The 22277-nt window shown below is 44.3% G+C and overlaps 1 protein-coding gene across 1 annotated transcript in view; it reads right to left on the bottom strand.

The window, feature by feature from the left end:
* The window catches only part of KMT2C (lysine methyltransferase 2C), a 328020-nt gene extending 311607 nt beyond the window's left edge, over positions 1–16413 (bottom strand). The window contains exon 1 of the mRNA XM_074946303.1: positions 16232–16413. Within this exon, the coding sequence (XP_074802404.1) occupies positions 16232–16398 (167 nt within the window). The 5' untranslated portion in view covers positions 16399–16413. The remainder of the gene's footprint in view (positions 1–16231) is intronic.
* Positions 16414–22277: the final 5864 nt, after the last annotated feature.

The raw sequence follows: 22277 nt of genomic DNA, 5'->3' as shown, positions 1-22277 counted from the left end.
AACTCTGGCTTTGCTGGGAAGAGGACCACTGCAACCGCAACTCACTTAGGCCATGACTTCACTGACCAAAAAAAGGCCCATTTTTTCCAACCGGTATCTACCATTTTTTAGCTATGCAGTTGTAAAATCCTAGTGGAGACATGGCACTATAGTTTTACCATGAGGTAGTTAGGCAAGGTAAACCAGGAGCAGGATATAGTGTTTACTTCACTTAGCTACCTTGTGGTAAAAACTACAGTGCCTTGTTTCCACTAGGATTTTACAGCAGGATAATTAATGCAGGTTAGTTATCCTGCTGAGAAAAAAAACCACCACCTTTTTTGCAGTGGACATAGCCTTAGGCTCCAATATTGCAAACACTTAGGCAGATGTGTAACTTTACTCATGTGAGCAGCTTCATTGTCCTCAACAAGTCTACTCCTATGAGTAAATTTTTGCACATGATTAAGGTTATGTCTGCACTAGAAATGCTATAGTGGCACAGCAGCAGTAGTGCAGCTGTATCACTGTAGACAATTACGACAGTGGCGGAAGGGATCTTCCATCACTGAAGTAAATCCACCTTTCTAAGAGTATGTCTACACTACCTGCCAGAGATCCAGTGGGGGTTGATTTATAGTGTCTAGTTAGACAAGATAAATTGACCCCCAAGCGCTCTCCCATCGACTCATGTACTCCAGCATCACAAGAGGCGCAGGCAGAGTTCATGGGGGAGTGGCAGCCGTTGACTCACCGTAGTGAAGACACCACAGTGAGTAGGTCTAAGTACGGTCGACTTCAGCTACGTTATTCACATAGCTGAAGTTATGTAACTTAGATCGATATTTCCCTCCCCTTCCCCCCGCAGTGTAGACCAGGGCTAAGAGGCAGTAGTTAGGTCAATGGAAGTATTCTTCCATCAACCTAGTGGTGTCTACACCAGGGCTTAGGTCAGCTTAATTACATCACACAGGGTGTGGAAATTTTCACAGACCTGAGTGATGTAGTTAAGCCATCTTAACTTTGCAGTGTAGATCACCCCTAAAAGTTTGCACAATCAAAAGCTTGGGCAGGGAAGGGAATGCCACATATGGCTCTTTAGTCACCCCTCAGGCCAACTGAAGGGATAGTGTAGACAGGTTATGGAAGAAGCTGCTTCCAAGCCCTTGTCAGCAGGAAGGTGTGTCACCGTGATACAGAGCCAGACAGAAAACAACAGGAAAATAAACAGAGTCCTAGAAGCCCTTGTGACGTTGCAACCCATAATGCTTTATGGAAATATGATTATGAATGTATATACGACATAACTGGAATATGTTTTATGCTACATATGCCATGTAACATATTTCTGTAAAGGTTATGATCTACTGAATATATTCATCCTATTTGTATACATGTATCATTTTTGTGTTCAAATTTATGAATATTGGCTGTGTACTTGTTTGATTTTAAGTAGCCTTAGTAAGGCATTTGGTCAACTTCTTTAGAAAGGAATTTGCAGGTTAAGTGCCCAATCAAGAAACACTTAACGGACAACGGATCTTGGAAGGCTCCAATCCACATATGAAGTCTCCCTGAGGACGTTCAAGGTAGCATGTGAACAATGGCTGCTACCTGTAAGTTCTGAGTCATGCACGGACATATGACTTGCCCATGTGACTCCATAACTCCATCTTGTAGCTGGGATTCTACACAGGGGGAGGGAGGGGTGTCCACCCACAAGAGAAAGCCTATTTAAACCCTTGGGAGACCCCTCCATTTTGTCTTCAGCTGGCTCAAGAGATGTCCTCCCCACTCCCAAAGGATACCTGAAAGAAACTAGAACAAAGCACAATAACCATGGGGGGGGGGGGGGGGGAAGAGGGGGGACTGGACCCAGACTAGAAGGAGACTAGTCTGTGAAAGAAGCTTACTGGAACATCTCTGAGGGTGAGGTTTCATCTGTAATCACTTTCTTACTATATTAGGCATACGCTTGTGTGTTTTATTTTGCTTGGTAATTCACTTTGTTTTGTCTGTTATTACTTGGAACCACTTAAATCCTACTTTTTGTATTTAATAAAATCACTTTTTACTTATTACTTAACCCAGAGTATGTATTAATACCTGGGGGGCAAACAGCTATGCATCTCTATCAGTGTTATAGAGGGCAAACAATTTATGAGTTTACCCTGTATAAGCTTTATACAGGATAAAACGGATTTATTTGGACCCCATTTGGAGGTGGGCATCTGAGTGCTGGAGACAGGAACATGCCGTAAGCGGTTTTTAGATAAGCCTGTAGTTTGGGGGGGACGTTGTTCAGACCTGGGCCTGGGTTTACAGCAGGCTAGTATGTCTGGCTCAAACCAGGCAGGGCACTGAAGCCCCAAGCTGGCAGGGAAAGCAGGGACAGAGGTAGTCTCAACACATCAGTTGGCAGTTCCCAAGGGGTTTTCTGTGATCCAACCTGTCACAGCCCTCATTAAGCTCTCATACAAAAAAGGAGGGAGAGAGAAACCAAGGATGTGGCAACAGAGAAAATGCACACTAACAAGGGGAAAGACAGGCAGAAACAAGGGAAAGAACATAATCTTATGAAAAACACCTTTTCTTTTTGGGATGTCGTATGGTGGTTAGATATCACAGTCATGGGTAGGATATAAAAATAACTAAGAGGAAGAAGTAAATTGCTTCTACGTTCAATTTGTTCCTGATACCAGCTAATTAAGACACTTATCAAGTTAACTTTTATCATTAAAGAAACCTCAGAAAAACATCCTCACACTTTTGGAATAGACCCTTTTAACAGAGTATGCAGGAGAGTCCCAAACAACAAAAATTAGAATCTCGATAAGAAGCATTACATTGCATAGTAGCACTTGTATACTATGTTGGGATGGCATGCAATAAGGTGTGGACTGGGTTTTTTTAAATACATTTTGAATTAAAGAAGAGAGAGATACGTACGCAAAAAGCAAAAATATTTTGAACTGAGCTAAGCCTAACCTTTACTTGTTCTATTACACCTAGATACTGTAGGTGCACCATTTACCATGCACCATTTACACTACAGCATTGCAATTTTTTTAATCAAACAACTCAACAACTACAACATCGCTCAGAATTATAGGAACTTCTCCAAAGTTCCTTAGAAGCTGCAATCTCAAAGTACCATGTGACTGAGTTAAAGAACAACTCGTGTTTCAGTCTGAGTGCATTGCTCATCACTGCCTATATTTTTAAACACATGTCCTGAAATTTAAAGTTATATTTCTACCCTATCCAGTTTTAATTTATTTCACAAGAAAGCACTAGTACTCTTAGAAACTCATTTCCAGAATGATCACTGCAGCAAATGACAAAACTGATTTTTATTACATCATCTGATGAACTAAGCAATGGCTGTACCACAATATGAATGGTGATGCCTCATGCCCTCTCTCTAGTAACTGTGCAGTGAAAAATCCAAAGCATATGGTTAGATGTAAATAGTTCAAGAGAATTATTGAAAAAACAGTAGAAACCTGCTCATTTGTACGAATGACTCGGAGGCCTCCACTGAATGTTACTTACAAATTCAGTTCAGTAAGTGAGCAAACTATAAAAAGGCAAAGATACTGTATCACAAAATATTCTTTATTTTGACAAATGTAGTAATAATAATAAATACTAATACTTGCTTTTTCATAATGTATTAATAAATGTACTACAGTATATTTGTTAGTATAACTTGAAGAAGTCTGGCATTTCCTAACAAATCTCCTATGTCATAGATCACATGGTGAAATGATGGTCTTGTGGCTGTATCAAAGACTGGAAGTCAGGAGACTGAGGCCTGGTCTATACCTAAAACTTAGGTCAACCTGGCTACATAACTCTGGGCTGTGAAAATTTCACTCTATCCAATGTAGTTAGGTTGACCTAACCCCCACTACAGATGCCACTAGATCAACGTGCCAGCTCTCAATGAGGTAGATTTACTACAGCCCTGGAAAAACCCCTTCGGTTGCCGTAGTAAGTGTCTACACTGCAGCAGCATAGCCGCAGTGGGGCAGCTGTGCCACTGTAGCACCGGTAGTGCAATACCCTGGGGTTCTATTCCTACTTCTGCCACAGTCTTCCTTTTTGTGACCAAGGGGTTAACACATCCTTTTTCACAGGGTGTTGGAATGCCTAATCTAGGGGTAGTCAATAGGTGGACCGCGGGCCAATCCATTTGACCAGACGGTGAAATCTTTTTATTTACTTATACTTGCGTCACCTGTGACTGCCTTTGACCGCCAGTGCTGACAGCTCAAGCAGTCAAAGGCAAGCAACAGGTGATGCAAGTGTGGGGCTAGAGACCCACTGCCATGGGATTGACAAAGCTCTGGGCTGTCAGTCCCAGGAAGCAGGACTCTGGGCTTTCAGTGCCCCACAAGGTCAGTTAAATCGGTGGAAGTGCTCCTGGTGAGGACACATGCCGCCAACCAGGTGAGTCATAGTGTGGACATGAAAAACCGCAGTAATTACTGCAGTTGCTGAACGTCAACCTAATTTAGGCTGACTTAATTTTGTAGTGTAGACTTGCCCTTATTATCATCTTTATTGTTATTGTGGTTTGAAAAATGTTCCTCTAGAGAGTCTGGACCTTGACTTTACCTTAACCAAGAAATTTGGACCTTGATAAAAAAAAATAATTGACTACCCCTGCCCTAATCCCTTAATGTTTGTCAAACTCCTTGAGATACTTGAGAAGAGGTGCTGTAGAAGCTCAACATATTAACTGTTTATTGCATGTGTAGTAATGTTGTTAACTACAATTTCAAAGATTTAACAACACATCATTTAAAACAACCCAAACTTTCAAAACTATGGAAATCATAAACCACAATTACATAAATAACTCTGGTCCCAACCTTAACACCAAATTCATGCACACATACAAACAACAAAAACATTCCACAGTAATAAGCACCTGAACAACTCTGATCATGAAAAAAACAGTTACAAAACCACCAATGTACACAACAATCTTCTTATTCATCCACTACACAAGTTCCACTCATAATTGAGAATCAAAAGTTTAGTTCCTTAAATCTTATCCAGGCAATGGATGTACAAAGTCTGGCCTTCCACCCATATAAGGATTCCACGCTTGCCAGGCAGCAGTCCTGGCTTCCCCCATGTTGCTCTCCAATTCCTATATTTTTATATTTATAAGTTACACATTTTCAAAAAATTAATGTTACAATTTACAAATGTAAAAAAGCCCAAATAGAGCAGGGGAAAAATTAGGGGTCTGAATGGTACATCAAGTGGAGAGCAGGGGATGAGCCAAAGAAACATAACTAAGCTACAAAGAGAAAATGTAGAATTGCATTACGGCTCTTCTGAAACTGATGTGGATATCATTAAATGCTGGCTTACCCTGACGCAGATTGCAGTCAAACTAATGAAAAAGATTCTTAAATAATTATTTTCTGGAAAACATTCTGTGCTTGTCTGTCTGAAAAACTATCTGCATATGTGAAATTTTGGACTTTTGAAAACCTACTGCTGCGAATGTGGGCCAAAATAATTCAAATAATTTAAAATTAAGTAGCATGCATAAACATTTTTAATCAAACACTTTTCAAAGTCTCTGGAAAAGATCTTTTCAGACCCTATTTTAAGCATAGCCACTTGCAAAGTAAATAATCTATTAATCCAATCAAAAGTTAGATAAATGTTGAAAACAGGGTTTAGGTTTGTGTCCAGACTTTCCTTCTATCTATGGAGTCACAACTATCACCACCATAACCAATGAGAATTCAGTGCAGGATTTGGCTACTAAATCTTTACTATGAAGTGGCGATAGAAAGAATTTTGTACTAATTACAGTGTGAGCAGATTAACAAAGTTCTACTGTATAAAATTACTTTTCAGAAGTCTTACTACACCTACACCATATTATTCTTACAACTTTTCATGGATATCTAGCCGTTAATACAAGCTCAACAAGACAAAGATCAAGAACTCAGTTTTGATCACCAACCTTTTCCCCTTTTATGGACGACGACACCACCATCACATGGATGTCATCCTTAACTAAGCCCCTTTCCAGACCCATACATAAAGGTAATGTTTTGCCACTTTCTTCTGCACAACCTCACTAAGATCCAGCCTTTCCTCTCCTTCCACATAGCTAAAATTCTTTTCCAGGGCTTCATTATTTTGCTTCTCAGCTATCACAACCTCCTCCTCTCTGGCCTTGACAAATATAATCTTGCCACCTCTTAAATCCATACCAAAGACTACCGCAAAAATCATCTTCCTGACTCACTGCTTTGGACAGATCATCCCTCTCTTTCCATCCTTCCATGGCTCCTCCTTTTTCACCACATCAAGCACAAACTATATGCCTTCACTTTAAGGCCCTTCATGGATATTCTGACTCTACTTATCAGCTACCTAAATCCTGCCATTACTCCTGCCTTAGTTGTACCATCATAGTCTCTCCAATGCACCCCATATGCATGGAAGAAGATCTCTGTAAAAATATTTAAGGTCACTACATTACTCCCTTTAAATCTCTCTTTAAAAATCCACTTTATACCTTGATGTCTGCAAAACACTTGACAATGGCTAGGCACCACCGCTTATTCCACTGTTCATAATTGCCTCATTGTTCACTTATGCTCTCATCACCCCAATCTCCTTGTCCTATCCACCTGCTGTCTTGTCTTAAATTTAGATTGTAAAGTCATTTGGGTGGGTACCATCTTTGTGTTGTATGTCTAGACAGTGTCTAACACAATGGGGTTCTGGTCTCTAGGTGCAACCATAATTATAGCAGAGCAACAGCATTCTGTTTAAATCTCAACTCTAAGTGCTCTAAAATCTGTACAGTGAATCAGATTGCCCTGAAATTTGGTGTACCTCAAAGGAATTTGTTAGTGATCCAAATGGTGAGGTAATTGTGTTGCCAGCAAGCAGAGTGGAAAGCTGATTGCTGTTTGGATCAAAGACCAGTTGCAGACCTTCCACAGACATCCTGTCCGAAAGGTCTTCACCGTCAGCTTCATTTACTTCACAGCACCACATAGTGTGGCGCTGTTAAAGTCACCAATGTATAGGTCTGGGATTAGTGCTCTTGGGAGCACTGAGTTCAGTCATTTTGCATTAGGGGCTTTACACGTTGGTAATGTGCAGCTCCCCTATCCTGATGGCAGTGGTGTAGGTGGCAAACATCAAAATCCATGATGGTGTTCTTCACGTATATGGCTAGGCCATATTTTGGATGGTAGTGGCTAGCTGTGAGGTTGTAACCATGGATACAGTAGCAGCTGGCCTGTTGATCATTGGAGACATGGGTTTCTTGGAGTGTCAGGACACCAATGTTATGCCAGACACACACACACTTCGTCCGAGAAAGTTCCTCAGTGTTAAGTTGGAGGATCCTTGTTCCAGAACCTATCTGGTGTGTTACTTTGCCCTGAAGAGGACTATTACGGTGGCTTAAGTTGTTGCTCTGAAGACCAGGAGGTCATTAATCGATGTTCGGTCACTGGGTCACAAATTCGGATGACCTTGCCCTGGCAACTCAAGCAGCCACCTTCAGAGACACCGAGTCCACCTTGAACAGGACCTAAACACCATTAAGGAATATTTATGGAAATGGAGGCTCAAGCCAAATCCCCACAAAACAGTCACTGCATTCCATCTTGATAACAGAAACACTAACTGCACCCTGCAAATGACCTTCTGCAACAACACTGTGTGACATGACCCCACTCCGACCTATCTCAGAGTGAAGCTGGATCATGACCCTCTGAAGAAGGCAACTGCCAAGATGAAGACAAGGGTCAACCTGGTCCAGAAACTGGCAAGCACAAGCTGGGAATCATCAGCGTTACAGACATCAGTGATGGCCCTTGTGTACTCTGTTGCTGAGTACTGTGCACCAGCATAGGCCAGAAGTAGCCAAACTCGACTTGGTATCCAACTAAATACTGCAATGCGGTGCATCACTAGAACCCTCAAGTTGACCCCAACACTTTGGCTGCCAGTGCTGTTGCACGTTGCTCCCCCATCCATTCGCAGCAACGCCACAACCCTTTGGGAATTCCAGAGGTTTGTGGAAAAATGAACATCTTCCCATCCACCAGGACTGTAACAACATCCCTCACCATCACTTGAAGTCATGTAAGCCATTTTGGACCCACACATTTAACCTTCAACAATGCAACTTCAACCCTGATGAAGCTTGGAAAGCCAAATGGAGTTCACAAGAAGTCACAAATAAACACTTTGAAGCCAGTGATCTTCTGCATTGGTTCTTTCACAATCTCCCACAAAGCTCATGGGCAACCCTAAACCGTATCAACACAAATCATGCCAGATGCGGATACTTGCTTCACAAATAGAAAATTAAAAACTCTCCAGCGTGCAACTGTAGTCACCCAGAACAGACCATAGAACATATAACAACTCAATGCCCAATTCACAAATACAAAGGAGGCACCACAAGAATACACTCGGCTACTTCAGACCCAATTATGTGGCTTAACCATCTAAATGTAAAATTATAGTTGTTGCTCTTCATTTACATCAGCCATATGAAGTAGCAGTGATCCACATGTGAGGAATTTGACCAAAGGGTTCCCAAGATACAGCCCCCAGGGGAAAAAAACAGCTTTTCTTAAAGTTGATAGATTCTGTCCACCCTCCCCCCCTTTTTTTGCTCACAAACAGATCAGATCAGGGCTCAGAATCAGATCATTTCACCAGGATCTAAATCACTTGAGGGTTGGTTACCCCACCAGCCCTTTGGGTGAAATCAAATTAAAACATTATTTCAAAAATATTTTGCTTCTCTAGTTCAGGCAACCAATTGATTATACTGAGCATATATAGGCAGAGGAGTTAACAGGACTGTTTGCCTTCAGATTTTCACACTAATAGCTCAAGAGGATAAGCAGTAGTCCTTCAAACCTGACTGAGCCAGTGTCAGTCTGAGTCCCACCATGGGCAGGAACTTTGAGAAGGTTGGATGGCATATTTGCTAAAATCTGTCCCTGAGGGCTGCACTGGTGGGACGGAGATAAATTGGGATAGATGGTGGGGCAGGTGAGAGGGGCTGGGGAGCTGAAGGGAGAGGAAGGGACCGGGGCACATGGGGATGAGTGGCAGGGGGCTGTGGGAGAACAGGGGCGGGGACACCTTTCGTGGCAGAATCTGGGGTGGTCTCACTCTACTGCCCCCATGTGATGTAAGTGGGAATCTGGGGAAGCCCCCTCTGTCCCATGGGACGCTTAGAACAGGCATGCTCAGACTATGCACTAAGAACACACTAAGACTATGGCTACACTGCAGAGCTTATAGCGGCACTGCTACTGCAGACGCTATAAGCCAAAGGGAGAGAACTCTCCTGCCAGCTTAAGTTACTCCAGCCCCCGCGAGCGCCAGTAGTTATGTTGGGGGGGAAAAAGCTCTCCCACCATCATAGTGCTGTCCAAACTGGCGCTTGGGTCGGTGTAACTTACGTTGCTCGGAGGTGGTTTATTCACATCCCAGAGCGACAATTTATACCAACATAAGCTGCAGTGTGTACATGGCCTGAGACTGGTGTCAGGAGCCAAGAATGGGTATGCTTGCCAAATAGTAGAGGCTGTCCAGCATTGGGGAGGTAGGAAAGGAACATTTGGCTCAAAATCTCTGTCAAATTGTTGGGTTGGGGAGTTATTTTGTTGTTGTGTGTTTGTGGGGTTTGTTTGTTTGTTTTTTAAATGTAATCTGCACACAAATTATTTTTGAAAATTAAATAAATTACATCTCTGAATGTTCACTGGGAGGGGAGGCTTGGGTCTGAGGTGAGGGACGGGGTATTATGGGGAGGGGGATAAATGGGAATAGGTGGTAGGAGAGGAATGAGGGATTGGGGATCTCAGGTAAAATGGAGAAGTAGGAATTAGGGGGGAAAAGGAGAAGACAAGAGGGGCTGGGAGAACATGAGGGGTAGCAGAGGAAGTGGTGGGGTGATGGGGTTCGGGGCATGTCAGCTCTAAATTCTCCCCTTCCATGTGTGCTAGGATCTCAGGGAGCCCTACCCCTCTGTGGGGGTCTGGGCCCCTCTCCCTGCCCACTGTATGTTCTGGGATCTGGGAGCCTCTGCTCTTGGGGTGTGTCTCAGCCCCTCTCCCTGCCTCTCCACGTGTGCTGAGATCTGGGGTGGGGGAATGAAGGTAAAGTAAATTTATACATCTGAAATCCAGAAAACGAATAGCTGGGATCTGAGGTGGATGGCTGGCCAGAGTGTATGGGGGAGGGACGGACTGGGTGGACCTGGGGTATGGCTAGGGAAGCCTGGCTGAAGCAGGGGTTGGAGTCCCAGCTAAAGGTGGGTAGTAGGAGTGAGGACCTGCTCAGCATGCAGGTTGGACTACATAACCAAAGTAACACCTGGCCCTTCAGTAAGGTGATGCCTGTGATATGCTTCTCAGTAGCATAGGGCAGGAGACAAGAGGAGCAACTTCTTACATGTCAATAGTTTCTACAATGCCAACTAATGGCTTAGTGGGATGGGGAGGGGAGGAGAGAGCTGGAAATGCTGGCAGGGGTGGATTACATGTTGCAAGGAATGGTGAGGAAAGCTGTGGGGAAGGAAAGAGACACACACCAGTCTTCTCTCACACACTTAAAGTTATGTAACAACCATGTCATAAATCTGTCACAGTTTTTGGGACACAAATCTCATCCTTGGTCTCTCATCAGCCCTGTTACCAAATGCACATTGCAAACATTTCAAAGCATGGCCATTATCCCCATTCCACTATGACAAAATGTAGAGGAGGGGGGTGGAGTGCTGAGTAATCACACAGCAACTGTGTTGTCTAGTGGAAAGACCATTGGACTTGAATTCCTAGCTCTGCCACTGGCCTGCTAGGTAACCTTGGTCAAGTCACCTCATCTTTCTATGCTCTCATTTTCTATCTGTAAAATGGGGTTAATGATGTAAAGTTTTCTGAGACCTACTCATGACAAGCACTATATAAAAGCTAGGTCTTTATATTATTACCTAGCCACAGTAGTTTATCAATTGCAAATCCAGGTGATTTAAATGACCACTAACTCCTATCAACATTTCTCTTCCTGTTTAAAAAAAGTATGAAGTTAAATGGCAAAAAAAACTTCATTAACACAGAGAAGGCTGTCCAGTTATAGCTTGTGCCCTTCCAGAACATCAAGTTCAGCAAAACTCATACATCTGAAAACCAGGAAATACAGAGGTAAGGTAAACAAACGCCCACACAACCTTAACTCACCCTCTTTGAACAATGCTCCAATATGCCCAGAATGCACATACTCACACTCTGCCTTTTCACTGTAATGAAGCATTACCTGCACCTGCCCTACACTCAAACACCGAGCCTACTCACCTGACAATACCACACTTCTGAAATTAAACACACAGGATACCACTTAAACCTATACTTTCTCATATCCCTCATTAAATCCGCAGACTGCTCTCATGTCCCACCTCACTTCTGACACTAGCCATGGCAAGAAGACCCAGTGCCCTGCTACTGATTATAACCTACACAATTCTGTATTGAAATGATGCAGATTGGCACCTCAGGGTGCACACACATCTCCTTCCTTCAATCACACACATGGGGGAGACTTAGACCCAGATCTCTCATATCATGAACACAACTCTTCCATGTTACTCCAATTTATTCCTCCACCATTCAATACAGCTACACCTAACAACGTGAATACAGCTGGAATGCATGCAGATAATTTCCAGTGGTGATTGCCAACACTAAGGGGGCGGAGTCAAGGTTGAATGAGTATTTATCTTAATTCTCAAAAAGAAAAGGAGTACTAGTGGCACTTTAGAGACTAACCAATTTATTTGAGCATAAGCTTTCATGAGCTACAGCTCACTTCATCGGATGCAATGAAGTGAGCTATAGCTCACGAAAGCTTATGCTCAAATAAATTGGTTAGTCTCTAAGGTGCCACTAGTACTCCTTTTCTTTTTGAGAATACAGACTAACACGGCTGCTACTCTGAAACCTATCTTAATTCTGTATTCCTTGATTTTCAGAAGTGAGTTTCACTGAACTTGATGTTCTGGAAGGGTACAAGCTGTCACCAGGCAAACTTAACAGTTCATTAATTAAGTTTTTTGCCACTTACACAGATAATAAATAACTATTCACCTAAGATATAGCCCCCAGGAAACATCATTCACATAACTATACATTCAATTCTGCCACATCCTGAGAAAAGCTGTTCTGACATACTTCTCTACAGGCAGAAACGCTCAAGGTATTGACAACTGATGAGTCCCTCCTTCATAGTGTATACCAATTCCTTCTTCACCTACAAGAAACTTCCCATGTTTCTTATGCAGAACATGGCACAAAGCCTAGGTGCACTATGAGGATTTTTAGCCTTTTTACGACACGTCAGGTAGTGCTGCTGCCAGAGGCAGGATGCCAGTTTAGATAGAACTATGTAAATCTCTACTCGTATGGAAATTTCTGTGCTCCCATAATAAATAAATAAATAAATAAAGGGCCTACATTTGTGAAGAGTTGTGGGGTCTGAGCATCTCACGGGAGCAAACCCTATACAGGAAAATGAAAAAACAGTCTTAACTCAATCATCCATTTGAAACCATGGTCAACAAGGAGGTGAAATACTACTAATTGAGTATTTTTCAAATATTGTTCTTTAAAGGCAGCACCTTTAACTCATAAATCCTTTTACTCCGGCTATTTTGTTTTAATGTAGTGTTCTTATTTAGATCATTACTTAGACTGAATATCCAATGGAACATTTTCCGTAATGGGATAAAGTGGCTGAACAATCTGATTGGCTAACAGTGACTTAGACATGTGATTATGGTACAAAACGTGCTCAGACATATGCTCTATTATCTGATTTACAAGAGACATATTAATCCAACTAGAAAGCACAGGAGAGACGAGAAAGACATAGCTAAGCAATCATACAAAAAATGGAAACTTTATTTTCACGCAATGTTTGTTTTGCATCTGCATAGCTAATTTTAAGATTCAAAGATATTAGACTGGTTTAAACATCGAAACAGTATACTTTAAAAGAAACCTCTCTTTCCAGAAGCACTGGTGATTAAAAACAATCCAGTCTTCATCTGATCAGTGATAAACTGGAGCAACACTACTACCAACGCCAAAATCCTATTTTTAGAAATGTTGATTCCTTGTGTTACTGTAACACCTTGGGCTACAATCACAAAAACTTTCCATACACACACTGAAGTCCTCTTGCAAGGATCAGTTTCCAGCATCAAGTCACATACAGTAATAGTAAAATTGTGGAGGAAAAAAAAAACCAAACAACTTGAACTATCTGTTTTACTTTTTGTATTTCACTCACACAATTCATGTGCATTAGATATAGCTAATGAAAAACAGTTTCACTTTTTTCTCTAGCTAGTTTCATTTTCTGACTCTCACACACTGGTACACATTTTATATATAAGTATTTATATTTTTCAAAGGTTTAGAAAATGTTTTTTTAATAAAAAATAATCTAGATTTCTCCTTAAAACTAACTGGCAGTCTCCCTTTAATGCTAGAAATATAATTGAGAAAGAAATTACACTTACACTTCACTTTTCACAAAGTACACAGATGATCTTAAACTGGCATGGAAGAAATTAGTTTTTCCATAAATTGCGGTATTTTAAAAATGATTTAATTAAATTAGTTCACTTTTTAATATTCTGTAGCTACACAGAATAGGCATAAGTAGGCAGCATTCAGAGTTTCTTTATAAAAACTATTTTTGTAAAAGTAACTCAAGTGCTTCATATGTAACTAGATGTTGTTATATGTACAAATAAAACGGGAAGAAGTATTCAAATATAGGGTTTCAGAGTAGCAGCCGTGTTAGTCTGTATTCGCAAAAAGAAAAGGAGTACTTGTGGCACCTTAGAGACCAACAAATTTATTTGAGCATAAGCTTTCGTGAACTACAGCTCACTTCATCGGATGCATTCAGTAGCTGTAGCTCACGAAAGCTTAAGCTCTAATAAATTGGTTAGCCTCTAAGGTGCCACAAGTACTCCTTTTCTTTTTTCAAATATAAGGGTAAAGCAGATGAATCAGTACTGAATGCAAGGACTGAAATCTTTAAATCACGATTTGAGAACATAAGAATGACCATACTGAGTCAGAACAAAGGTCCATCTAGCCCAATATCCTGTCTTCCAACAATGGGCAATGCCAGGTGCCCCAGAGGGAATGAATAGAACAGGTAATCATCAAGTGATCCATTCCCTTGATGACTTCAGTAACTCTGCCAGAGGTTACGGGTCTATGACAGGAGTGAGTGGGTGGGTGAGGTTCTGTGGCCTGCAATGTGAAGGAGTCAGACTAGATCATCATGATGGTCCCTTCTGGTCTACAACTGAGCTGCACACAAACAGTAGCAAGGACTGCTAACCACTTTAAACCTCCACTATGGGAAAAATCTGTATTATTTTAACAAAACACAAAGATTTAAGAGGGATGGGGTCATGAATTAAATGCTACTAGAAGACATAGCCACACTAAAACCAGACAGTCAATGTTAGAAAGCCTCTAAAGTCAACTGTGAGCAGGAAAAAAAAACAAAAAAACAAAACAAACAAACAAACAACAAAAATGAATCTGATTTTTATCTAAAACAATATATTTACTCATTACAAACAATATAGAAGATCAATACAACTGAATGATCAAACAAAAATATTTTCCTCTGTGTTCAGTTTATTTTATGCATTTAACAGCACTTTGTATATAGTCAGTTTCACAGTTTCCCTATATACTGTACAGTTTGTTTCCACTGTTGTTTGTGTAAGGTCTTTCATTATAAAGCTACAAAAACTGACTGGGAGATTCAGGAGAAGATTTAGTAAACTAGCTTTAACAAAACATTTTTGTTTTAAATTGACTAGATGTCAAGTTGACTGTGACCCTTAAAAAACAAAACACTAAAACTTTAAGCCTGCAACATGGTCCATAGCCTGTAGTTCATTACATTTAGAACATAAACATTAAAAATAGTAGCAAACAGGTTTATTCTACTTTTATCCTGGAAAGGCCTCTCATTAAAAACCAAAACCGAGTGCAGTTGGTACATAAGTAGCACTATGGGAATGAGGCCTTTTGGAGTCCTGCTTCACAACAGAGAGACAGAAATTGGTCCAAACAAAAGATATTACCTCACCCACCTTGTCTCTCTAATACACCTCACACACATTAGTATTATGATAAATAATTGAGTCATACACTGTCAGAGTATTTGTTAGTGCACACAGCAGAACATGGACGTTAGATATAACACATTCCTGACTCCCCCACAAAAGCGCCACAAAAGGGACTTTCCATTTAAAGCCAAACATAGTCCACAGTCCACCTGCACCACATATGGACGCAGCAGATCACTCCAACGCGCTCCCTAGGTTTGGCTGAGATGCGCTGTTGATAGTTGACGCAGTTGCAAGGGGCAGCCTGCCTTAGTTTGCTAAAAGTGTACGGTGCACATTCAGTTCCGCCTGAAGCGTGAGGAGAGCAGGGACCAGAGAAGGAAGCAAACCGGCGACAGCAAACAACAACGCAAAACACCACAATCTTCCCAACCACCCTCTTGTTGTGCCTGCTACCTTACACCCTCCCCTAGCCTGGCCACCAGACCCCGTCTGAGGCTGTTTGACAGCTCCAGGGAGAAAGCAGCTTCCACTTTCAAACACACTCCGGGGCTGGTTTGGCTACAGGAAATTGCTGTCTAAACTTCTGCGTAAAGAGAGAGGTTTTTAGGGTCATCCAGTTAGGGCTAGATCAATCTTTTCTTTTTTAAAAAAAAAAGCCCCAAAGAAACAACCAGAAGACATCAAGGGACAAGCTGAAATAGAGGGCAAGCCAGAGCCCTGGAGGAGGAGAGAGACCCAAGAAGGGCAGAGGGAAGGTGCAAAAGAAAGGGAAAGAGGAGAGGGGTCCATGGGCAAGGCTGGGAAAAGGGGGAGAGAAAGAGGGGAGGAGAAAAGGAAGAGAGAAGTGAAAAGGAAGGAGAGAAGAAGGAGGCCAAAGGTGAAGAAGAAGAGGGCAGTGGGAGAGGAGGAAAAGAAAGAAGAAAGGTGAGAAGGGAAGGGACCCTCCCAAAATGGCATTGGGCAGAGGGGAGGGGGCGCTGAGGAGCGAGCCTCTGCTGACAGCTCGCCCTGCGCTGCCTGCCCCCTGCCCCCTGCCTCTCCCACACGCTCCGAACTTACTTCTTTCTGGCTCTCTGGAAAGGGGAAGCGCCATCTTTGCGAGGCCGGCCCCTAGGTCTTTTGTCTGTGGCTGCTGCTGGGGGGGGAGCTCTGGGCTCGGGGGGCTGCTGGGGCGGCGGCGGCGGCTCCGCCACCCCCCCGACTAGACTCTTGTCCTCCGTTGACATCCTAGTCAGCAGGACGAGAGAGACACATGGATGAGGAGGAGGGTGGCGATGAGGATCCCGGTGCTCCTCCTGCTCCCGATGCGCCTCTCCGCCTCACCTCCGCCTCCTCCACCTCCGCCTCGCATCGCTGGCCTCAGCCGCCGCCGACCAGTGCAGGTAGCAGGGGGAGCGGCATCGGGAGGGCCGGGAGGGAGGAAGGAAGGGGGGGAAGGGGCTCACGCACAATAACCGCCCCGCAGAGCGGGCTCGCCAGGGGGCGGGGAGGGAGAGACACTCCCGCGGCGGGGCGCCCCGCTCAGAGGCCCCGGGAACAAGCGGCTGCTCCGGCTCCTGCGCTGCCCGGCTGCGGCGGCCGCCGCTTCATTGTACGCGGCGCCCTCCCCCTGGCGGCGCCCCCGGGGCGGAGGAGGGGCGGGCGGCGGCAGGGGCCGAGGCAGAGAGGAAGTTTTGACAGCTCCAGCTGTTGTGTGTGTGCCGGGGGCAGAGTCCGGCCGGGCCCCGCTCCCTTCCCGGCCGGGCCGGGAGCAGGAAGTTTACTTGGGGGACGGAGGGGAAGCCTGGGGCCTGCGGCTGGCGAGGGATCCCGGTGCGGCGGCGACGGCGGCGGCTGCCCTGGTGTGTAACCCCCGTCAGTGCGACACATAGACACAGAGCCACTCACCCGCCTCCCCCCGCGGGCCCCACACTGCGCCTGCCCGGCCCGCCCGCCCAGCCACCGTCCCACAGCACAGACACCCCTGCGACGCGCCGCCGACGCTGACCTCACGGGCTCGCTGCCTCTGCCGGGCTGGCGGCGGCTGCGGGGAAAGTGCGGAGCCCAGGAGCTGGGACTGGGCTCCGAGCACGGAGCGGCGGCGGCGCGGAGCGTGTGACACCCTGTGCGCTCATCCCCGCTGAGACTGCGGGCGGCTCCCAGGGAGCCGCACCAGCGGGGAATCGGCGCTGGGTGTACATAGCCATGGCTCAGAAAACACGTACCTGGACGGAGCGTGTAGCCGGATCCAGGGGGGCACAGTGTGCTCTCGTTTGCACCCCTGTAAACCGGATTAAATCAACTGGAGTTAATCTACATTTACACCCGATGAGTGGAGAGCAGAATTTAGCCCAAGGTGCACGGAGCTGTCAGTTCTCCTGACTCTGTGTGTGTGTGTGATGTTTAATACACACATGTGTTCCTTACACAGTGGTAGGGGAAATCCAGACACATCAGATAAAACAGACACTCTGTGTGCGTCTAATACAAAAACCCAATGGCGATTGTTCCTTGTGCACCGTGTGGCCCCGGGCATGTATGTAGCAGCTCTTCCCCTTGGAGTTAGGCTGTGTGCTCGCAGTGCACAGCCCTTCGTGTTCAGGGCACCGTGGGCCAAACCCTCTCTCTGGCATGGACTCAGGCAGCAGTGCCCGGGAGCCTGGCTCCTATCACAGGAGCGAGTAGGGTTTGGCCCTCTGAGACAGAGACATAATGTGGGCAGCGTGGAAGGTTTCCAGCAACTCTCGCTGCAACAGCTGCGGCTGCTTTAGGGAGGCGGAGGGGGGTTGTGTTTGCGCTAATCTTATTCCTTGCTTCCCCCCCGGGGCAGGGCCTAGCTGGCGGCCTGCCCGCCCGGATTCACTGGGGCTCAGCGCAGGGGTTAAGACTAAGACTCGTTATTACACGGGATTTAATACGTCCCGCAGCCCGCTAGAGTCTGGCTCCAAGGAGATACGCGGCTTGATGCCCTAACGTCCGGGCACAGGGCGAGGAAGTCGCCCTGGGAAGATGCCGTCATGCCGTAAGGGCTTGGTACCTGAGCAGGACGGGCCGGCTAGCTGCCTTATTTACCCCAGCGGCGGAGCGCACAGCTGGACTTTCATCCCGGATCCGCCCCAAACGCGCAGCCCGGCCCAGGGAAGGAGTTGAGCTAGAGAGACTGGGAGGAGGCCAGAGGCGCCTGCTTTGCTCTTGCCTCCCCACACCTCCCTCCCTGGAGTCAGTTTTGCAGAGTTTCAATCTGCTCCTCTTTGCCAGGAAAGACTCTGCTGAATGTGTTTCTGTTCTGGATGTATTGACTTGCGTCCCTCATTCAGTCTGACACAGCCCTCGCTCCTGTGCGCTGCTCCTCACCAAGGCTCGTCAGAGTATTTCAGGACCCCAACCCCTCAGCTGTACACTTTGAGGGAACGTCAGTCCCTCTCCTTTCACAATCACATTTACCTTCCTCCCAGGCCAGTCCGGTGCTGTTTCACCTGTGTGAAAATAAGTGATTCACATCACAAATGCTGAATCATGAAACTGATGTTATGTATGGTAAAGAACATCCTACAGCATTTGAGTCATTCATATATACAGCGGTGACTCAGACATTGTGTGTACTCATTTAAAAACTTTGCTGAGGAGCCCAGAAATTTTGGTGCTCAATGCCACAAAAGACCCCAAATAAATAAGGTCAAATAAAACTTGTAAAGTCCTTCTTTATGTTGTGTTCCTTTTTTAGGACTTTGCCTTACTTTTTGGCCCCAGTTGATTGAGAAGAATGGTCTTAATTATTACACTAGTGTATAGGCACAACAGGGGTATAGATAGCATTTTGAAAAGTGTACTTGCACTGGCTGATGTGTTGTCTTTACCCACCTACAGTGTACCCATGACTTCCTGAGTTAGTCTGCCATTACACACAACCTGACCACTAACGAAGTGGGAGCAGATAAAGCTAGAGCTGTCACCAGCATCTGGGTAAAAGACCAGATGAACAAAACTAAAAGAAACTTTTTCCCCCTTCCCTAAAAAAATTCCTGCTAGCCACCTTCAGAAATATTGCAAAAATAAATTAAACTGTATTTTTTACATCAAGATAGGTATCTCAATGTAAAATGCCAGTGGAGACAAGGCACACTGGCTACCTCCATGAAGCTAGTTGAGGTCATCGCTATAATCCCCATGTAGGGTTTACCTCAACTATCTACACTGAGGTAAAACTCCTATTATAGCTTTTTATTTGTATTAGGATAGTACTTAAGGGCCCCAATCGTAGACCAGGACTTCATTGTGCAAGGCACTATACAAACACTGAACAAAAAGATGGTTCCCCCCCCCCAAACAGGCTTACAATCCAAGTATCTTGTCTCCACTAGGATTTTACATCAAGGCCAGGTCTACACTATAAACTTTTGTCAGGATAGCTGTGTCTGTCAGGGATGTGTTGGGCAGGATTTATGACTGACCTAGTTTTGCCAGCAAAAGCCCCTAGTGTAGATCTAGCTATACCAGCAAAACTGTGCTTTTGCCAGTAAAACGTATTTCATTTTGAGGGACTGGAACATATATACAGGTAAAAATGCAGTTTTGCTAGTACAAACTGCATAGCACTTTGCTGGCATAGTGTACTGGTATAGCTATACTGGTAAAACCGTCAAGTGTAGACATGTCCCAAGCTAGCTATCTTGAGTTAGAAGCACACTTTTTTGCAGTGAATACATAGCCTTAGCCAAGGCAGCACCCTGCATTTTAATGGGTGTTAAGAAGGTTTCTAATTCATATTACGCTAACTCAATTGAAATGATAAATGTATTTTCAATTGTTTTTGCCCATCAAGGCAGAACTCCTTTGAAAATGCCAGCTGAAGTTATAAACTCCTAACCCTCCTCAAAATAAGTGTTTTCAGTGCCTGCACAAATAGGTTTCAACCTATAACTGAGACCCCATGCAAGACTATTTAAACAAGGCACATTTACAATTTTTAACTTTAAGCACATCAAGACAATTTTAGATGTGTTTATGACAAACTAGGAGTAAAATTCTAATGCACACAGACTTGCCAAAACAAGAGTGAGAGGAAGCACAGCTCTTGTTATGGAAGCCATTAAAGGAACATGAGGACTGGTATGTAAATACTGTTGTATCATTATAGCATTAAAAACAGCGTTGTGCAACAAAAATAATGAGGAATAAGATGACTCAAGGAGCTGGTAATGGGCCACAGGCACTTTCTCCTTCATGTTATTAATTCAAATCCAGATCGATCTAATGATGTTCACTAACCTATATAAAATGAATTAGAGATTTAATTTTGGTTTCTCTGGGACATGTGCCTGCATGATTCTCAGAAAAGAACACCAAGTAGTCACAATGGCCTTGCCTACACTAGGATTTAAGGCAGGATAACTAACATTTTAAAAGTCCCCTGTAGACAAGACGCTGTGCCTTTAACAGATGCTAAACTGATCAAATGAAAGCCTAGCGGAGCATAGGTCAGCTAACACAGCACCAAACATCTTAGCATCCATCTTAATTAGTGCTACATGTTTTTCATTCATGTTATACTAACTCAGTTGAGCTAATGTGGTTGAGAAACACCTTTTTACCCATCAAGGGCAGGTCTACACTGAAAACACTGCAGTAGCGCAGCTGCACCAGTGCAGTGCTTTAGTGAAGGTGCTATCAGCATAGGTAGTCCACCTCCACAAGAGGTAGTAGCTCTGTCAGTGGGACAAGCCCAACAACATAGTGCTGTCTACACCTGAGGTTAGGTCAGTTTAACTGCATCACTCAGGGGTGTGGATTTTTCACACGCCTGAGCAACATAATTATACCAACCTAATTTCCTAGTTTAGACCTGGCCCATAGGACCCTAATATACTCCCCCTAGGCTTTCATTTAATCAGTTTGGCACATTTTAAAGGCGAAGTACTTTGTCTTCACTAGACTTTTAAAATGTGTTTAATGTGTGCTGACATCAGACCTTTACACCTTAGTCTAGACGAGGCCTTAGGAATTTTAGGTTTTTTCCATACAGGAAAGTTTTTGGTATAAACTAAAGTGTGAATTTAAACCAATAGTACTACAAGTATAACCCCCATGTAGAAGAGTGGCTTTTTTTTTTTTTTGGTTTAGCTGATATTGCTTGAGAAGTGGTTTAAGAGAACTAAAAAAGCCACCAGAATAAATGTGTCTGCATGGCCAACATATGGGGGAGGGGTGCCACCTGTGGGGGGCAAGGGATTCAACTATACGTGTATCACTATACCTGTATAACTATATCAATAGGTAACATTTTCCTGTGTAAACAAGGCCTTAGACAACATTGTCTTTCAGGGTTGAGAGTTTTGCATGTTACCTCCATTAAAAAACTTAAAATATTAACAGCACAAATCGCTTACATGCAAGTCTTCCTATTTTTAACTACTAATTGATTTTCTAGGTTAAAATGCAGTATGTGGCAAAATGGCTAATGTTATTATGGTGGGTCCCACACTTTTCTTGTCCAGGGGCTAAGACACCACCCCTTGCCCCTGCTCTTGGGGCACCAAGGGCCCTGCTAGTAGCCCAGGAAGGTGGTAGAGGAGGGAAGCAGGGGGGAGCGGTCTGAGTTTACTCCACACTCTGAGTCTGAGCCCCAGCCCCTCTCAACCCCTGCAGGTTTCTTACCCTCAGTCCTTAGACACTGGGGCAGGGTCTCCCTTACTTTGGTTTTCTGGTCTTTTAAGTCTCCACAGCTCCAGTCCTCTTTCTTTTCTCACCCACCCTGACTGCCTGAAGCAGGAGGTTTTATTAGGTTCCTGATAGGGCCTTAATTGACTACAGGTGCTCCAATTAACCTGTAGCAACCCTCCCTTGTCTACAGGGAACCACACCTTATACCAGGGCTTATAGTTTTCCCCTCTCCTACTGCTCCCTGACCCTCCTCCCCGCCCCCCTTACCCCACCTCAACACTAGGGGGTTGGGCTACTTGGGATGAGAGACAGTGTTGTCATGACAGGTCGTCCGTGTTGCCGCATTGGCTTCTGGCTCTATGCTGTATCCAGAAGTGGAAAGGTTGTAGGGATAGGAACCATCTAGTCACTTGTGCATTCCTCTTCTTGTTTGTGTGCATCCATTGGAATGGGGCGTGGCAGCGGT

The sequence above is a fragment of the Natator depressus genome, chromosome 2, assembly GCF_965152275.1.
Source record: "Natator depressus isolate rNatDep1 chromosome 2, rNatDep2.hap1, whole genome shotgun sequence".
Taxonomy (NCBI): Eukaryota; Metazoa; Chordata; order Testudines; family Cheloniidae; genus Natator; species Natator depressus.
This window is presented reverse-complemented; position numbering and strand designations above follow the sequence as displayed.